At 39.5% G+C, this 20190-nt stretch overlaps 1 protein-coding gene across 3 annotated transcripts in view; it reads right to left on the bottom strand.

The window, feature by feature from the left end:
• The window catches only part of WDR19 (WD repeat domain 19), a 99691-nt gene extending 79767 nt beyond the window's left edge, over positions 1 to 19924 (bottom strand). The window contains exons 1-6 of one of the 3 annotated variants that reach the window (XM_032334108.1): positions 19823 to 19924; positions 16407 to 16498; positions 16037 to 16102; positions 13955 to 14080; positions 5076 to 5191; positions 1403 to 1518 (exon numbers count right to left, since the gene is read on the bottom strand). In XM_032334108.1, the coding sequence (XP_032189999.1) occupies positions 1403 to 1518; positions 5076 to 5191; positions 13955 to 14080; positions 16037 to 16102; positions 16407 to 16498; positions 19823 to 19828 (522 nt within the window). In that variant the 5' untranslated portion in view covers positions 19829 to 19924. Of the gene's footprint in view, positions 1 to 1402; positions 1519 to 5075; positions 5192 to 9865; positions 9943 to 13954; positions 14081 to 16036; positions 16103 to 16406; positions 16499 to 19822 lie in introns of those variants that run through there. The other 2 variants (XM_032334109.1, XM_032334110.1) reach the window with 2 other exon arrangements.
• Positions 19925 to 20190: the final 266 nt, after the last annotated feature.

Genomic DNA, 20190 nt, shown 5'->3' with positions numbered 1-20190 from the left:
ATTTTTTGAGCCCTTGTAATTTTGGAACACTCTGTTACAGCAATTTATCCTACACCTTGACTGATTCAGATTGTCTGTCTTTTAAAGGTTCATAATCCAACTTGCATTGATCTCCTCCATCTCAGATATTATGGGACTTGTAAGCTATACCAAAAGATATGGCAATCATGGTATAAGGTTGTGTGTGTTTTATCATGATTAGTTCTGTCTTCTTGAGAGTAGGAGCTTATGGTTGGCAGCTTCTAAAATGAGCCACAGTAATCCTCACCTAGCTGAATGTGGGCTGGACGGGACTCACGTCTACATAACAGAATATGGCAAAAATGATTTTGAGATCAGGTTATTTATTAAGAGATTGTGGCTTAAGTTTTAAGTGGCTGCTCTCCTTCTCTTACCACCTGCTATGTGGAGAGGCACTCTATGGAGAAATCCTGTGGCAATGAAATTAGGTGGGTTTCTAATCAATGGCCAGAAAGGAACTGAGATCCTAAGCCTAACAACCTATAAGGAATTAAACTCTTGTCAAGAACCATGCGAATGAGCTTGGAAACAGACTTTTTTCCCAGTCAAGCCTTCAGATGAGACTCCAATCTTGACCAGGAAAATGCAGGCTTGTGAGACCTTAAAGCAGCTAGGCTACATCTGCATTCCTCACCCATAAAAACTATAAAACAATAAATGTATATTGTTTTGAAACTGCTAGGTTTGGGGGGTAATTTGTGATGTAGCAATAGAGAACTAATACAGGACCATATTTCACATTTCTTCTTAAGTACATAGCACAGTGCCATATACCTAGAGGGTATTCAAAGAATTTGCTAGTCAGTATGGTCCTGGCAATACTAAGTCATATGCCAAGTGGTCCAAAGTAAAATTTATCCACTGGTGAGATTATGTAGTAGCTACTGGCAATATAAATTCCCTCAAGGAGCCGCTGAAGATCTATTCAACTGGGAAATTTGAACAATAGTAAACTTTATTCCTAAAACTAAATTTAATAAGGATTAGCTTGGAAGCAATTTAATACACCAGTTAAAGGCATGGGCTTTAGAATCAGGCAGACCAGACTCTGAGTCCAGTTATTAACATTTATATTATGACTATATGCATATAAAATCAGAGTTATCTCACAAATATACAGCCTAGCTATAACCACAGAGCCAATAATTCATGCCAATACTAGGTAATGGCAAATGTACAAAGGAAGATATTTAGATAAAGGATTCCTAGGAAAGAAAAGTGTTCTAATACCTAAGAAGAACAGTTTTTGTTACTTTGGAAAGGAAGTTATTGCATACAGATCCCACACAGAGATTTTAAAATTTCACAGATTAGTTTGGTAGACAAACTTTATTTCAGGGAAAGTTTTGAATACACCAGACCAAAGATGATACGGAATTACCTGTCTTATCGTGTCACCTTCCTGATTGCTAACGGTAATCATTTTATCTTCACCACCTAAAGCAAGCAGATTTTCTGCATTCCAACATCCGCATGTGATTCTCTTAGTATGTTTTCCTGAAAAACAGATGATTTTTGTACAGACACGTGGGTTTCTCAAAAAAATTAAAAGATCTGTGCTGTCAATCTAAAAGTCTAGGTAATAGGCTGTCGATATTAAACAGACAAGGAATGCTAAATCTCATCAAAGTAGTTAGTGTCTAAGCAACCTTATTTAAAAGTCATTACCAAGTTCTAAAGCAATATAACGGTTTTCAACTAGTTAAATGGGTATGAGCACAGGCTCTGACATGAAGAGATACTCAGCTCCTGGACAAGTTTGTTAGCTTACCATATAACCAAACCATATAACAATAATGTCCTACCACAAGCACTAAATCCCAAGGCACTCAAGTTACTTTACTACACTCAGTTTCACAACGTGGTAGACACCTTGGTATAAACAGATTCAACATTCAGTTTGGGTTACTCATGTAAAACTAGAACACATTTGATTTCTGGTCATACTGAGGTGCAAATCTGAATGTACCTTATTAAGACTGGTGTGGAGAACTGAGTCACTTAACTAGGAAGTGATACTAGACGGAAGTGATAAGTATCAGGAGACTTTCCCGCTAAGGAATCTAGCCAGTACAAAAACTGTATTTTGGGGGGAAAAATCATATACTTGACACTGGGTGCATTTGTTGAAGGTCCTAGACAAATAAATCCTTGAGCCTCAAGATTCATTCTACAATGAGGAGTAGATTGGTTAAGTCAATATATTCTGGAGCTAGCCTGCTTGCGTTTGAATCTCAGTCTTCCACTGACTATAAACACTGGGTAAGCTACCTAACATTTCTATTCCTTAGTCACACATCCATAAATTGGGGATAATAGTAGGGCCTGCATAGAATTGAGGATCAAATGAGTTCAGGCATTTGGAAGAGTGCCAGGCATACAGAAAGTACTAGAGAAGTTTAGCTATTTTTTATATAGCTTTTTTTTTTTCTAAATACAGAAAGTGCTAGAGAAGTTTGCTGCTTTTTGAGAGCAGAGACCACATTAATTTTATTCTTTCTCGCCCTTACAGAACTGAATATGGTACCGATGCTGGAAGTAGGTTCTAAAGAAGTAGATGTTAAGTGAGTAGACCCTGAGGCCAGAGTCCTGGTGTGTCAGAGGCTCAGGAGGAGGACAGTGTGGCTGGAGCAGAGGAAGGAAGAGGGGCGGAGTCTGAGACAAAATCAGAGTTTGTAAGGCCAGGTCATGCGGGTGTTGGCCGGCCACTGTAAGGACCCTGGCTTTGACCCACTGGAAAGGACTGAGCAGAAAGCTCGCTCTGGTCCCTAGCTTGAGAATATTTTATAATGGGGAAAGAGCTGGAGCAGGAAACCAGTTCCGAGAGCGCAGAAATGCACGTGGAAGATGTGCGGGGCTCTACACACAGTGGTAACAGGAGAGATGGTGAGAACAGGCTGGATTCTGGAAATATCTGAAGCAAGAGCCTACAAGATTTTCTGGCAAATTAGATGAGGAGGGTATGAGAAAGAGGAGAGTCAAGGAGGATGCTAAAGTGTTAGCCTCAAGATCTGAAAGGATGTCATCAACGGTGAGAGGAGCAGCTGTGGTTAAGAAGGGTTTTAGAGATACGAAATTTCAAGTGTTTACTGGACATCTTGTCAGAAATGTTGAATAAGCAGTGGATACAGGAGTCTAGAGATAGGAAGAGATCAGTATGGGACTGGTCACGATTTGGATGGCATTTCAAATCAGAAGATCAGGGCACAAACGTGAAGGGACCATTCAGAGAAGATGCCGAAATGGAGGAGAGTTTGGTGATCACAGATGAAGGGACTCGTGTCGTACTTTGCACTGGGCCCACAGAGATGCGCATTAGGAAGGGAAGAAGAGTGCACAAAGAAAGGTGGGAAAAAGCCAAAGACGAACTTCCTTCTATACCACAGAAAAGGAGAAGAAAATCTCTTCTTCCCCCTTTCTGTATACCTCATGGCCTCTTTGTTTCTTCCAGGGCTCAGAACTCAGGTTAGCCTTAACATCAAGATCAGTTAACCCGTTTTGTGTGCCTACTTACAGTATTCTGGGCACTTTACACACACTGACTTATTTAAATAATATTAACTCACAGTTAATCTACTATGGTAACTGAAGTTTGAACCATGTTATTGGGAGACTGGCAGTATTTAATTAAACCATAGTAAATGAATAATATAATAATAATAATATAATCATATATAATATATAATAGAATATAATAGAATAATATAAGAGTCACACAACATGAGAACTGCCTGTATGTGGTTTAGCTGAAGGGAGTAAATCAGTACAAGACGCAACAAGGTTAACAGATTTTAGTTACTGTGAAATGCTGGCAGCTCATGGTACCATGGGGGGGCTCTCTAGAGTGGAAAGCCTTGGATTTAGGAAAGTGAGTTATTTAAAAGGAAAAAAAAAGCAGAGCCACAAATCATAACCAACTCTGAGAAAAGCAGCCATGTATTTATCTAAAGGCCCTAAGACATATAATTGACCTGAATAATCTCCTCAGGCCCATTTTATAATAAATGACTGAGACCCAATATTCATATTAAATACAAAGATCACCTATAAAATTATGTATATGTGACAAATACTTGACATAAAATAATTATGCTTTGACAGATTATTTTCTTATATGTTAAGTGTCAGACTTTCTGGGGCCTGTAAGTTAACTGGTAGGGTGTTCCTACAGATGAAGGGGGATACAAAAAAATGCCTAACTGAGGTCAAATAGTCAATTTATGATGAAAGTTGATTTTTGTAACACAAAATATTTTGTTTAGGTTTTCAAATGGGTCAATGGCATTACCTTTTGGCTGTAGCACCAAAAATATAAATATTAAAGATATATATGTATGTGAAAAAAATTGAAATAAATTATGTGTCCTTAATTGAAAGGCACTTTCTCAAGTATTCTGATGGCACTCTTATCTCCAGAGTTTAATTCTTTCCTTAGCAATAAATTATAATTATTTGGCCACCTGGGTATAATTAAACCTACTAGTTTCACCATTCACCAGCAGGATGTTATGATAATTGAAAAGAATCGATGTGTTTCTTCTTGGGTGTTCAGAAGGCAGATTATAAGCGACCAGAGACTGGGGGAATCAAAGAGTCTGAACCAAGGTCAAACAAGGAACAAACACCCTCTACTCACACACCCTGAGGTTCAATATAACTCGCCGTGCACACTCAATTGGTGTTTGGAGAGAATAAGAGGTCAGAATTAAGAATCTAGATATATTCTGACCAAAACAGTTACCAAATGTTTCAGTCCATCTACTAACGTGCTGATATACACAGCACCGTCTATCTCGTGTCCACAGGTACAATCTGCTGTTAATGTCCTGGTGTTCAAAGGCACAGGTGACCTTAGAGCAACTATTCTGTGTGGCCTGGTAATTCTTCATAAACAGTGAAGAGGGATCTTGTAGTTTAGCTAGCTCTGAGGCTTACCCGGGGGAGCTTTACTACTACACAATTTCCCTGACGATATCAGAAAAATCTGAGGCATAAAACATTACATTTATGTAAAGCATCTCAAATACAGAGCGGTGTTTTCAGCTATAACCTACCCAGCACAGGAATCTTTCGAGATGTCTGACGATTATACATAAGCAAATTTCCTTTAACGGTTCCAACGGCCAGGAAACTTCCAATTTTTGACCAAAGAAGGAAAGACATTTGATCCCTGTAACGTTAAGATATAAATCACTAAAAAACTCACAATCATAATCTCCAGGTAGTTCTTTTAAAAAGTATTTCATGAATAATTTTAATATCTACTTAGAAACTGAAGTACAAAATTAGAACTTACTGCTTTAGGACAAAGACTAAGGACTAAAGGCATTTTGGAGAAGCTATAAGATGATGTTATGGTCAGTTAGACCTAACATACATATGTAATAAATACAAACTCTACTTCAGTCATGCTGGAACCTCAAAGGTCATAAAATGAGTCATGATGAGACAGTTTGGTCAGCTGTAAATGTGGAAAAATCTTAATGGATGATGATGCCACATGCTTTAACAACAATAACAACAAAAAAAGTAGGTTCCAGGGTGCCTGGATAGCTCAGTCCGTTAAGGTCCAACTCTTGACTTCGGCTCCGGTCATGATCTCAGGGTTGTGAGATTGAGTCCCGCATTGGGCTTCACACTGGGCATGGAATCTGCTTAAGAGTCTCTCTCTCGCCCTCTCCCTCAGCTTTCCCCCAACCCCTGCTTAAAAAAAAACTAAAAAAAAAAAACCTAAAAAAAAAAGTGGTAAGTAGAGTCCTCTAACATACTACATTGGAAAAATCACTGGGAATTCATCACCTTAAATAGGACATATCTTTTCCAGCTCTGTCACTTTTTAAAGTTTTTATGTAAATTCCAAGTAGTTAAGAGTATAATATTAGCCTCAGGTGTGCAATACAGTGATTCAGCACTTCCATACATCACCCAGGGCTCATCACAACAACCACACTCCCTAATCCCCATCACCTCTCTCACCACTACCCGCCATCATCTCCCTTCCAGTAACCATCAGTTTGCTCTCAACAGATAAGAGCGTTTCTTGTTTTGCCTTTCCCCCCCCCCCTGCATTGCTTGCTTTGTTTCTTAAATTCCACATAAGAGTAAAATTGTATAGTATTTGTCTTCCACTTGCTGACTTACTTCACTTAGGATTATACTCTCGCTCCACTGATGCTGCAAATGGAAAGATTTCTTTTTTATGGCTGAGTAATATTATTCCATCGTCAATATGTGTGTATATATCTGTGCATATACCTATAGATATACACATATGTACACACACATGCGTACATACATACTACATCTTCATCCAGTCATCAAAGGACACTCGGGCTGTTTCCATAATTTGGCTACTGTTGATAATGCTGCTATAAACATCAGGGTGCATGTATCCCTTCAAGTTCATATTTTTATATTACTTGGGTGAGTATCTAGAGTAGTATGATTGAAGGACTGAAGGGTAGTTCTTTTTTAACTTTTTTGAGGAAACTCCATACTGTTCTCCAGAGTGGCTGCACCAGTCTGCATTCCCACCAACAGTGTACAACGGTTGCCCTCTCTCCACATCCTCGCCAACACCTATTGCTCTTTGTTTTTTATTTTAGCCATTTTGACAGGTGTGAGTGACAGATCCAGCCAAGCACCCCTATGGTGAATGATTTTTTTAAAATGTATTGTTTGATTGGGTTTGCGAGTATTTTACTGAGAATTTTTGCATCCATGTTCATCAAGGATATTGACCAATAGTTCTTTTTTTTTTTTTTTTTAGTGGAATCTTTATCTGGTGTTGGTATCAGGGTAATGTTGGACTCATAAAATGAATTTGGAAGTTTTCTTACCTTTTCCTTTTCTATTTTTTTGGAATATATATATATATATTTAAGATTTAGTTATTTATTTGACACAGAGAGATACAATGAGAGGGAACATAAGCAGGGGGAGTGGGAGAGGGAGAAGCAGGCTCCCCACTGAGCAGGGAGCCTGGGGCTCAATCCCAGGACCCTGGGATCATGACCTGAGCTAAAGGCAGTCACTTAATAACTTAGCCACCCAAGCACCCCTATTTTTTTGAATAGTTTGAGAAGAGGCATTAACTCTTCTTTAACTGTTTTTGTAGAATTCACCAGTGAAGCCATTTGATTGTGGACTTTGGTATGTTGTGGATTTTTTGATTACTGACTCAATTTCTTTGCTGGTGATTGGTATGTTCAAGTATTCTATTTCTCCTGTTTCAGCTTGGATAATTCATTTGTTTCTAGGAATTTAATCATTTTTTCCAGGTTGTCCAATTTGTTGGCATATAGTTTTTCATAATATTCTCTTATAATTGTTTGTATGTCTGTGATGTTGGTTGTTATTTCTCCTCTTTCATTTGTGATTTTGTTTATTTGGGTCCTTCCTCTTTTCTTTTTGATAACTCTGGCTAGAGGTTTATCAATATTATTGATTTTTTTCCCAAAGAACTGGCTCCTGGTTTCATTGACATGTTCTATTGTTTAAGTTTCCAAATCCTTTATTTCTGCTCTAATCTTTATTATTTCCTTCTTTTATTTTTTTAAAGATTTTATTTATTTATTTGACAGAGAGAGATCACAAGTAGGCAGAGAGGCAGGCAGAGAGAGAGAGAGAGGAGGAAGCAGGCTCCCTGCTGAGCAGAGAGCCTGATGCGGGACTCGATCCCAGGACCCTGAGATCATGACCCGAGCCGAAGGCAGCGGCTTAACCCACTGAGCCACCCAGGCGCCCTATTATTTCCTTCTTTCTGCTAGCTTCAGGCTTCACTTTTTGTTCTTTTTCTAGCTCCTTTAGCTATAAGGTTAGGTTGTTTATTTCAGATTTTTCTTGCTTCTTGAGGTAAGCCTCTTTGCTATATGTTTCCCTGTTAGGACTACTTATGCTGCATCTCAAAGGTTTTGGACCATTGTGTTTTCATTTTCATTTGCTTCCATGTACTTTTTAATTTTTTCTTTTATTTCTTGGATGAACCATTCATTGTTTAGTAGCATGTTATTTAACTTCCATGTATTTGTGGTCTTTCCAGGTTTTTCCTTGTGGTTGACTTCTAGTTTCACAGTGTTGCGGTCAGAAAAGTTGCATGGTATGACTTCAATCTTCTATTTGTTGAGGCCTATTTTGTGACCTTATATGTGATCTCCATTTTGGAGAATGTTCCACATGCACTTGAAAGAGTGTGTATTCTGGGGCACCTTGGTGTCTCAATCAGTTAAGCAAGCGACTCTTGATTTTGGCTTAGGTCATGATCTCAGGTTTGTGGGATTGAGCCCTGTGGGCTCATTCACTGAGCGTGGGGTCTGTTTAAGATTCCCTCTCTCTTGGGGCGCCTGGGTGGCTCAGTGGGTTAAGCCTCTGCCTTCAGCTCAGGTCATGATCTCAGAGTCCTGGGATCGAGCCCCCCATCAGGCTCTCTACTCAGCGGGGAGCCTGCTTTGCCCCCTCTCTCTCTGTCTGCCTCTCTGCCTACTTGTGATCTCTGTGTGTCAAATAAATAAATAAAATCTTAAAAAAAAAAAAAAGAAAGATTCCCTCTCTCTCTAAAAAAAAAAAAAAAAAAAGAATGAAAGCATGTGTATTCTGTTTTAGGATGAATGTTCCAAATATATGTTAAGTCCACCTGGTCCAGTATGTCATCAAGGCCATAATTTCCTTGATTTTCTGTTCAGATGTTCTGTCCATTGATGTAAGTGAGGTGTTGAAGTCCCCTACGATTATTGTTATTATTGATTAGTTCCCTATGTTTGTTATTATTTTATATATGTGGGTGCTCCTGTGCCAGGTGCTTAAGTATTTATAATTGCTATATCTTCTTATCCCTTTTATTATTCTATAGTGTTCTTCTTTGTCTTTTGTTATAGTCTTCGTGTTGAAGTTTGTCCAATACAATTACTGCTCCTCTGCCTTTCTCTTGACATCCATTTGCATGATGTTTCTCTATCCCTCTCACTTTCAATCTGCAGGTGTCTTCAGGTCTAAAATGAATCTCTTGTAGGCAGCATATAGATGTGTCTTACTTTTTTTTTTTTACATGCACTCTTCCATTGTGTTTTAGCTGTTCTATCCTCCAGTCATCTGCAGAAGCTCTCCTTGCTTGCTGTATGCAATGTTTGGTTCCTGATCTGAATGTGGTGAGTTTTAACTAGGTGCGCTTTTAGTCTGATTATGAAATGAGACCTGTCACCACCTCCACCAGAACTAAGACCCTGCAACACTCTCTGGCTGGGAAACATGGTGTAGGCAGGGGTTTGTGCTGGTCTTCCGGGCAGGGGTCTGGTACGCTGGGACTGAGGTAAGCATCACTGAGAAAAGCAGTTCCACCAAAGCACAGGGAGTGCTTAGTGTAAGCAAGTTAGGCAGCCAGTTTCCACACTGCACTGCTTCTGCAGGTGGCTCTGTGTTTATGCTGAGCGGTAGGAGAGGGAAATGTGCTGACCTGCTCCTTTGTTCCTGGGGAGGTGTCTCCATGAATAATATCACTCAGGGACATGTTCTGAGAAGAGCAAATAATATCCCCATTTTGTACCCCGGGGTCTCTTGAGATGCTGTTTCCGTGCTGTACCTCCCTGTCATCTCACCAGGAGTGCGGCAGTGTCTACCTATCCTAGCCAAGCCCAGTGACATTGAAAACTCCAGGCTTTAAGCCCCACTGGTTACAAGAATTCATGAAATTCAGACCCTCTCACTTTCCAGGCCAAAGACTTTGGGGAAATGTTCTACATCTGTGTTCCTCTGTGTGCTCCGCTCTCTGTTGCCCTTCTCTGCAACCATGGCTCCTTCCCCTCCACAGCAGCCAGGATCTGTTTCTTCACCATGCCTCCACACTTCTTACCTTCTTTAGTATGGTCTCTTCTCTCCCTTTAGTTGTAGAGTTTGTCCTGTCAGTCTTCTGGTTGACTTCTGGGGTATTGGGCCTGATTTGATAGCTATTGAGCTGTATTTGTAGGAGGAGGTGGCCCAGGGTCCTCCTACTCCACTGCTATCTTCCGGTCTCTCCCACCTCTGTCACTATTAAGATTAGCTCACTCAGAAAGAGGTAGAAAGCACATTTGTCTACCACCAGTTCTTAAGTACATTCTAAGACCTACTGGTTGAACTTTTTTTTTTTTAAAGATTTTTTTTTTTAATTTTATTTATTTGACAGACAGAGATCACAAGTAGGCAGAGAAGCAGGCAGAGAGAGAGAGGAGGAAGCAGGCTCCCTGCTAAGCAGAGAGCCCGATGCAGGGCTCGATCCCAGGACCCTGAGATCATGACCTGAGCCGAAGGCAGAGGTTTTAACCCACTGAGCCACCCAGGCGTCCCTAGTGGTTGAACTTTTATATAGTTCTTTATTAAATGGAATTAGGACTCCTGGGAAATCGGACTCCTAGCTCATTCTCTAAATGGAGGGAAGAAATCGTATTGGGTATAGAAAAGTGGTTGCGAGTGCTCGCTTCGGCAGCACATATACTAAAATTGGAAGAAAAGTGGTTGCGAAAATCCAATCCCAAGACCAACAGCATCACTTGGGAACTTTAGAAATGCCAGTTCTCTGATCCCACCCCAGCCCTTCAGAATGAGAAACTCTGAGGGTGGCACCCACCCATCCGTGTTTCAATAGGCACTTTGACACAGCTAAAGTTTGAGAACCACTGATAAATCATTTACTGTTTACAGAAAGCAACGCTGCCCTCAAGAAAGCTGATAATATGGAAGATCAAAAATTCACTTAAAGTATAAGAGAAGTTTGGTTGCAACAACAGATGAGTATAATAACATATTCAGTTAGAAAATTACTTCTAATAAGTACTAATATCCCAGGCTGCTGGGTTTAATCTATAAAGTGTATGTTTTTAAAAGACCAATATGCTTGTTTCTCTATCTGTTTGAGCAGGTGTGACAGCCATGAGAATATGCCTCTTAGGTCTCTAGCTATGGAAAGTGTAACTGATGAAGGCCCCCACTGGAATCCACCACTTTGATGTGCTAGGGCCATGCTTTCCTGTGGACTGTTCCCCAGACAGTAACTGAGTGGGCAAGGATACTCTTGAGGCCCATTTCTGGGAAACACAGGGTTCCACTGATGGGTACCTCTGGCTTAAAGTCTCCTCAGAGGCCTAGTTGAACTTAGAATTGAGCTACAGTATAAGATGCTTCTACCCAATGTTTCTTCCTTCCCTTTCCCCTTTACAAGGATCAGACATGCACTGTGGTCTGATGGCTTTTCTAACCTGCCCCTCTATGTTTCCTCAGAGGCATTTCCTATTATAAATCTCACATGCTCAATCCTATTTGGGATTGAGAAAACATGAATAGAAAGAATCCTGAGCAAGATAAATAGTGCCAGAGAGAGGGGGAACTGCATGAGAAGCACAAGTCGTGATCAGCACCAGCAGTCACACTGAATAAGAGCAGAGTGACAACAGTCCATTGCATAGTCTATTGTTACTAACAGTCACATAACAACCAACTAGAAAAGGAGTTAAACAGTGTGTTCCAAGAAGATCAAGTAACCAAATATCCTCAAAAGAAGAACCAGCTGAACAGACTCCATCTTCCTTTTCTTCAGAGAAAAGGCCTCTAGAAGGCCCTACAAATTACTGTAAGATGCTATGGCACATTTAAGTTCCCAGTAATGCTCGCAGATCAGGACAATATATAGGAATTACATGTACTTTTGGCCAAGTTAAACTTAAAAAATATATTATTCAAGGGAAATGCACGTGGCTACAAAAAAAAAAAATGCAACCTGTATGAAAAGCATAGGCTTAAGAAAGTCTTGCTGATAAGACAAATGAAGATCAATTAGGAAAGAAGCTGGGTAGGCTGACCAGTACTCAGGTCTGAATGGCCGTGGGAGAAGGAACCATGTCCCAGAAACCAACCACAAATTAACTGACTGATGAATATGATGCTGTATTTAGTGTTTTCTCTGGAAAGACTGCTGTACTCCAGGGACATAACTCTTTTATGTCTAAGGAGGATCAAGGGAAGTACCACTATAATTCTAAGAAGTTATAAAAACACATACAGTAAAAATTAATCCACTCAATTCATTGTGTTAACATAATAATTTAAGATAGTTAAGTGACACTGTAGTAAGTTTTGCAATGATTGTACTTGAATACACTTTGTGTATTATTTAAGATGTTCAAAGGGCTCAAAAGAATAAATTCCAATTAAATTTCTAAATGGAATTTAAGTTTTTCAAGGAAATTTGTTAGCCAAATGAATATATTTTAAAAAACCTGATATTCAAAATCGTGTTTAAGTATCTTAGTATAATATTGACCTTTAAATTAAAAAACAAATATGAAAAAAAATATGGGGGTGTGACTTTGTATATACGAAAGTCCTTTAGATATTAAATATTAATATAAACTAATAATTAATTGGTTCCACCTCAATAATTACAATAACATCTACCATTCATTCAGTTCTTAATTTCATGCCTGGCCATGACGCACAATTAAACGTCCCAACAACTCTGAGATGATGTGTGGAAATGGATCTGTGGGAAGCTGGACAGCAGAGGCAGACATACACCAGTCTGAGACACCTTGGATTAATTATGCATTTTTCCCTGGGTGAGCATGTGTTCTCACTGATGCTGAATTTGGTTCAAGAACCAGTACTTGGGCGCCTGGGTAGCTCAGTGGGTTAAGCCGCTGCCTTCGGCTCAGGTCATGATCTCAGGGTCCTGGAATCGAGTCCCACATCGGGCTCTCTGCTCAGCAGGGAGCCTGCTTCCCTCTCTTTCTCTCTCTCTGCTTGCCTCTCTGTCTACTTGTGATCTCTCTCTGTCAAATAAATAAATAAAATTAAAAAAAAAAAAACCAGTACTTGAGGTTTATAAATACTTTTTGAACTGAAGAGCAGAGTATGTAAAATCTTTCTAAAAAGTGACACATACCCAAAGTGTAGAAGGACAGAGCAAGAAATGAAGGTTCTCAAGCCTGGCAAGACTTCGCAGTGGGTGGGCAGTACTACCCATGAGTGCTCGCCTCATGCATCAATCTGGAGGGTTAAGGGAAACAATGCTAAGGTCACCTTTGGTCCTGTTCTGCATGGCCACCTGGCTTTCTCTGGGTTGTTACTCCTTGGCAAACTGGAAATTTACAGTCTTATCTTACAACATGTGTGTGGTATCTGCATGTCACGTGACACCATGAGGCAGGTATTAGTACACACATTCCATAGATATGAAGAAACTGAGGTCTAGAGAGAGGTAAAGCAACTCGTTCGAGTTTGAACGGCCAGGTTTTACTTGTAAATAAATGTTTCTATTCCATATGTTAAAGTGGTTTCTATTTTAGCAGAGATCTGTAATTTCTTCTGTTTGCCCACTATATTTTCCATTTGGGAACTGTCCTACCTTTACCCCACTCTTCACCTACTGGGATTTTTAATCCCATGGCCCTGTCTACCCTACTCAGAGACCTTTTGAGTAACTGAGTGGACACTGGTAAGGTGATGGGAATACATTCTTCTCTTTGGTGTAACTTGCTGTGAAGATAAGCCAATAGTTGGCAGCAGCATGGAGTCTGACTTAGAATAAAGTCAATATAGAGAAAGGAAGAGCTCAGAGATGGAGAGAGAGTCCTGACTGCATCCCTAGAACCCCTAGATCCAGCAATGCCTGAGGCCAATCCCATTTCCAGAATTTTCCATATGTTTTGTCTCATCTTTGGACATTTAAGTCTGTTCCAGCGAAAGCAAATTTTAAGAAGCTACTTGTATCTTACAATCCTAATAATTTATTCTAATTAGTTGGGCAAAATCAATAGGATTATATGTTACAATAAAAAAAGAAATAAACTTTCTTTCATGGGAAAGCAACTCACAAACGCATCTTTATAATAACAGCAGTAAGTATTGTTAGCATCAGACCTACAAATAATATTTATAAGTGAAGATTTAAAATAAAAGTTATTCTTACCTCATACCACTGTCTAACTGGCTGGTTTTATTTGTGTTGGCATCCCATAGATAAATGCAACTAGATTTCTCAGCAATCACTGCTAGGATATCTCCATCTTTGTCCCAATCCATAGCAACACAGTTACTTTTAAAAAATGAAAGCAAAGTATCACTATACATTTTCTTAAAGTAAGGGAAAGAAATTTAAATGCCTATTTACAATTTTATCTACAATAAGATCATCCCGTTTTGAGTAGTTCATAAACTTCCTAAAGTGAGAACTACAACTCACTATTCACTGCTTAGATAACACTATTTTTTTTTTTTTTTGAGAAAGAGAGTGTGCAAACAGGGAAGGGAGGGGACAAAGGGAGAGAGAGAATCTTAAGCAGATTCCACACTGAGCCCCCGATGTGGGGCTCCGTCCCATGACCCTGAGATCATGACCTGAGCTGAAACCAAGAGTCGAATGCTTAACCAACTGAGCCATGCAGGTGCCCCCACCAAGTTAAATATTTTCTTGTTGTTGAGGGAATGGGAAAAAATTTTAATTCTATTTTAAATATCATTTATATATACTACACTAAATATAATTACATCTAGTAAGTTAGCAGATTTTCTTAGATCCTATAAAGAACCTGGTCTTTTGGTAAAACAAACCCATCGAGTACCTCTACAAAGGAATCACATTTGGAATCAAGAGGTAATTTGTTTGACCAAGTGCTGAAAGGTTATTTCAGATTTACAGAGAGAAAAAGAAGGTACTGATAAAAAATGAGTTTCATCTAGTTAATTTGTGTATAAAACAGAACATGGCTGGGTAGATATGGGATTGTAAATAATAGAAAACCTAGATTACACATGTTATTTCATTTTATAGCATCTTGTTTTCAATTCATGCCATAATAGATTAAGAGTGATTCAACTAAAATGACTGAAGAGTTATAAATAGGAAATGCTTTTTAAATATGATATTGTTTAAAATTATTTCAAAGAGCTTATTACAAATCAAAAACTTCCTTGAGGATTAACTTTTTCTTCTCTGATGTTATTTTTCACTTTGAAAGACTCTGCTCTGGGATATTGGCTAAGCCAAACTGAGATGAATAAGACAATAAACTATGACAACTGGGAGTTACGTGGTCATTTTTTTCCCAAAATGTTAAAATATGTTTGGGGATCTTCATTTTCTCTAGTATTTTCAGACCCTGCTTAGAAGTCTCTCTCCCCATCTTCCTCCGCTCCCATTGCTGGCTGCCCAAAGCACACACACTCTCTTAAAAAAAAAAAAAAAAAAATTTAACAATGACATAGGGGCGCCTGGGTGGCTCAGTTGGTTAAGCATCTGCATTTGGCTCAGGTCATGATCCCAGGGTCCTGGGATCAAGCCCTGCATTGGGCTCCCTGCTCAGCAGGAAGCCTGCTTCTCTCTCTGCCTCCTGCTCCCCCTGCTTGTGCTCACTCTTTCTCTGACAAATAAACAAATAAAATCTAAAAAAAAAGTTTAAAATGTATGGTGAAAGCAACTATCTTCCAACAATTTATGAGAGGAAACAGTACAGTGATATGGGCTTATCTTTTCTGCCTATGCACAAAATAAGGCTTGTTTATAATTAAATAAGAATCTTTCATATAGATTTATTCATAATTCTACCTTAGAGCTTCCCTGCGAGAGTACGGAGATTATAAATATCAACTCTAACGCATATGCTATATGCCTACATATTTCACAAACAACTTATGTATAAAACAACAAATCCCTGGGGTGTCTGGGTGGTGTAGTCAGTTGGTTTTGGCTCAGGTCGAGATCTCAAGGTAGGGAGACAGAGGAGCCCCACCGCGGGCTCCATACTGAGCATAGAGTCGGCTTGGGATTCCCTCTCTTTTTCCCTCTACCCCTCCTGCTTATGTTCTATCTCTAAAATAAGTAAATGAATATTAAAAAAACAAACAAAACAAATCCCTTTGCAAAGGAAGAAAGCAAAAGAGATAGATTATATATGAGTTGTAAAACTCTATTTGATTACAGCTTTAAGGCAATAATACTTTTTTTATCTTTTAGGAAACAAAGCTTGAAAAATTTTTCAATCTCTGTACTTACCCAGATAAGTTGATTTCACTTCTTTTTTGACCATGGCGATCAAAGATTTTCACAGTATAATCGGCTCTAAAAGTAATTAGAACATAAAAATATAATTTAAGTGTTTCTTCTTATAAATGTATATTAAAAAACTAAGCTGACATCCAAGTAATTTCAGTGTTCTCACATGACAGTTTCATAATTTGTATCTATGAAGTTATTACCAGGGAAAAGATTTTATGAACTGTGATATTAGTGGAAGTGAATGTATCATTTTTCCCACTATACAACCATCACACAAGAACTTCTACTAAATAAATGGCATGGTTATGCAGGCATACAACCACCTGAAGTCAGGATGATTGACTTAAAATATTCACTGATTTCTTACCCTGTTACTGCAAGGTAGTTTCCTGATGTTTTTTGCCAGGTGAACTGTATTGGTGTGCCAAGCCAAGTCTTTTCCAGCAGTGAGAAAACACGCTAAAAAGATAAAAGTAATTTTTATATTTTCCAAACATACAATTTAAGGGTTGGTCAAAGACATCAAAATGTGATCTTGAAAACAGTAGAGTTCAAGATGGTAAAAGCTTATTATTAGAGCTTATCTGAAAAAAGTCAACAATGTAACAGACAAAATGACTAATGGGATCAACCAATCAACAAACTTCTACAATCTAGTTGTTTGTATGGACAAACAAAAAACTTTGTATGAAGTATGGACCTCAATACACAGGTAAGCATTTATTATATATTATAAATATATTATCATATTATAAATTTATAATATAAATTTATAATATAATATAAATTTATAATATATAAAAATAAATATATTTAAATATAAATTTTTGTTTTAAATGTTTTTGAATATTAATTTTAGAAAAATTACAGTTTTAATATTTTATATGCTAAAGTAAAATAATTTAAACTTGAATTCAGCTAATAATCAGTAGCATGGACTTGTAAAAATTTTTTATTTAAATTCAGTTAATTAACATAAAGTGTATTATTAGTTTCAGAGATAGAGGTCAGTGATTCATCAGTCTTATATAATACCTAGTGCTCACTACAGCAGGTGCCCTCTTTAATGTCCATCGCCCTATGTTCCCTATAATTGAGAGTCTCTTATGGTTTGTCTTCCTCTCTGGTTTCATCATGTTTTTTTCCCCCACTCTTCCCCTATGATCCTGTTTTGTTTCTTAAATTCCACAAGTGAGTGAAATCATATAATTGTCTTTCTCTGACTTATTTTGCACAGCATAATACACTCTAGCTCTACCCATGTTGTAGCAAATGGCAAGATTTCGTTCTTTTTGATGGCTGAGTAATATTCCATTGTATGTATGTGTACATACATACATATATATTTCTTTACCCATTCATCTATTGATGGACATCTGAACTCTTTCTGTGTTTGGCTATTGTGGACATTGCTGCTATAAACATTGGGGAATAGCATGGATTTTTTATTTATTTTTTTTTATTTTTAAATATTTTATTTATTTATTTGACAGACAGAGATCACAAGTAGGCAGAGAAGCAGGCAGAGAGAGAGGAGAAGGCAGGCTCCCTGCTGAGCAGAGAGCCCGATGCGAGGCTCAAACCCAGGACCCTGGGATCATGACCTGAGCCGAAGGCAGAGGCTTTAACCCACTGAGCCACCCAGGCACCCCAATAGCATGCATTTTTTAGATTAAACTTAATAAAACTATCATTTAAAACATCTTAACTATGAAAAAAATATAAACTACTTCATTCAAAATTTTCTCCCTTTACACATTACTTATATTTAGTTAATCATTAAGTGTTTAATTTAGCTATTGGGTGGACAGTCTATCAACTGAAAAGCCTTTCTTTTCACTCAGTCCAGAACTGGGGTATCCAATTCGGAAGCCGCAAAACAGAGCTGAACTTGAAATTTTATTGAGGGCTTGAAATGTAGGTAGTCTGAATTCAGATGTATTGTAAATGTAGAATACATATGCCTTTCAAGGAATATAAAAGAAGGAAACTATTCCTCTGATAATATTTTATATTAATTACATATTGAGATAATATTTTGGAAATAGTAGATAAAACAAAAATAGTATTTAAATTAATCTTACCTGTTTCTTTTCAAACATTTTAATGTGGCTACTGAAAATTTTTAATTACAATGACTCACAGGAGATTTACATCAAACAATACTGAACTAAAACAATTAACATACAGCTTGAATGAAAAAATTTAGATTTTAATATTAGGTTAAATTATAAACATATCTAGGCATATGACTAGTACTACAGGAGGCCTGACAATCTGAGTGGCCACACAAAACTCATCCAATGCTTCAAATTAAATACCAAGGGGCACCTGGCCAAATGTCAGGCTCTTGATTTCTGCTCAGGTCATGCTCTCAGGGTTCTGAAATTGAGCCCTGCACTCAGCGGGGAGTGTGCTTGAGATTCTCTCTCCCCCTCCTTCCTTGCCCCTCTCCCTGCTCATCCATGTTCTCTCTCTAAAAATCATCATCAATCAATCTTTTTTTAAATTAAACACCAATCAATAAGAATTCCATATGTTAAATAGATGAAATCCACCTCTGTTGGAAACAGGAGTGTCCTATAAGCACCAGTGCATCCACGTTTTGTGGAGCTTGAAAACACGTTGAAGGCGGCGGGGGTGGGGGGGAGCGCTAAGGCATATTTTGCAGTTCTGTGACCACAATGACGCTGGAAGCCCCTTCATGCCAGTGAGGGATCCTTAAACTTAAATTTCATTAGCTTCACGGTAGACCTCTCCTGGCTGTGATCTTACACATCTTTCTTAGGCGAAGTTACATTTACATGCTTCATGTACATTATGGTGAAAGAGTGTAGCTTCACAACCAGAAAACCAAGGTTTGAATTTCGCTTTTTACTTCTCAGCTGTAGGGCTTAAAACAAGTCGCTTAAATAGCCTCAGGCACAAAATTCTCCATTGTAAAACAAGAATAATTATCTCCTCCATTCTGATACTTCATAAATTGTGAAGCGCTTTTGAAATGTTATGATTACCAGTCTGTCAATTCCAACTGTCACGCCAAGAGCCAGGAGGAATCATTAGGACTTAATTTTTAAATCGAACTGCCGTTTCCTTGCCAGATCAGGGCGGAGAGCTATTGCTGTCGTAAAGCAGCGGGTTTTGGAAATGAGCTGCAGCCAGTGACCCGGGATGGGGGTCACCAGAAGCCCAAGTGTAGGAACGGTGCGTGCCCACGACGCTGCTCTCGAGCGGACCTGCGTGTTCAAGTGCAGACTTCTCCGCGAATTATGGACATTAGCCACTGAGTGATTTGTACATTCAAGCAGTCACAGGCCATACAACTTGACATTATCCTTTCGGAAGGTTCTCGCTGTTTAAGCGCTGAGCAGCCGCGCGGCTTGCCAGGGGCTCAGCCGCAGGGAAAGCAGCAGCTGTGATGCCGTCCATTCCGCTGCAACCCTCCAAGCATACCACTCTCTCCGCGGTGCGAAGTTCGGGGGCCTTTCTGACCCAGCCGGCTCGTTTCAGGCCGTGCCTTCAACTCCGTTCGCGGTCCCAGAAATGGGGCCTCTCTCTCCGCCTTCTCCTCCTCTCCAATTTTCTTTCTTTTCCCCTCCTTCCTTCAACTTCGCCCCCGCTTTTCCCCCTCCCCGGTCACCCAGCTCTCTTCCCCATTCCGAACGCACTCTGGAGGGGTGGGGTGGGGGCACAGGCCCCTATCCTCAAAGTGATGCTCAGCGGACTACGGGTCAGTGGTCGCGTTTTCCCGCCTCCCCATCCCCGAGTTTGTAAGTTATTTACCTTCATCTCAAGGCTCGAGCGGCCGCGCGATGTAACAAATGCGCAGGCGCACCTGGTCTGCTCCAAGAGGGCTAACGCGTTCCCGTCACCCAGGAGACCGCGCGAGCAGTGACCAATCGGCGAACAGCAGCTGAAGGGCGGTGCTTCGCAGGAGCCTCCGCAGGGAAGGGCGGGAGGCGGGGGGACTGGAATCACGTGACGCCGACAGCGCTAGGCCCCGAAAGATTGCGCGTCTGGAGGCCCTCGCTTCCTGGTTGGGCTCTGATTGGATGAGAGCGAGGGACTCGCCCGAGAGAGGTGGGCTCTAAGAGCCCGGAAAGGCGCCTGCGTGAATTTCGCTTTCTGGTTACTAAGCTGCCAAGGGTGGC

Source organism: Mustela erminea, chromosome 2 (assembly GCF_009829155.1).
Source record: "Mustela erminea isolate mMusErm1 chromosome 2, mMusErm1.Pri, whole genome shotgun sequence".
Classification (NCBI taxonomy): domain Eukaryota; kingdom Metazoa; phylum Chordata; class Mammalia; order Carnivora; family Mustelidae; genus Mustela; species Mustela erminea.
Note: the sequence above shows the minus strand (reverse complement) of the source record. Positions and strands in the feature narration are given on the sequence as shown.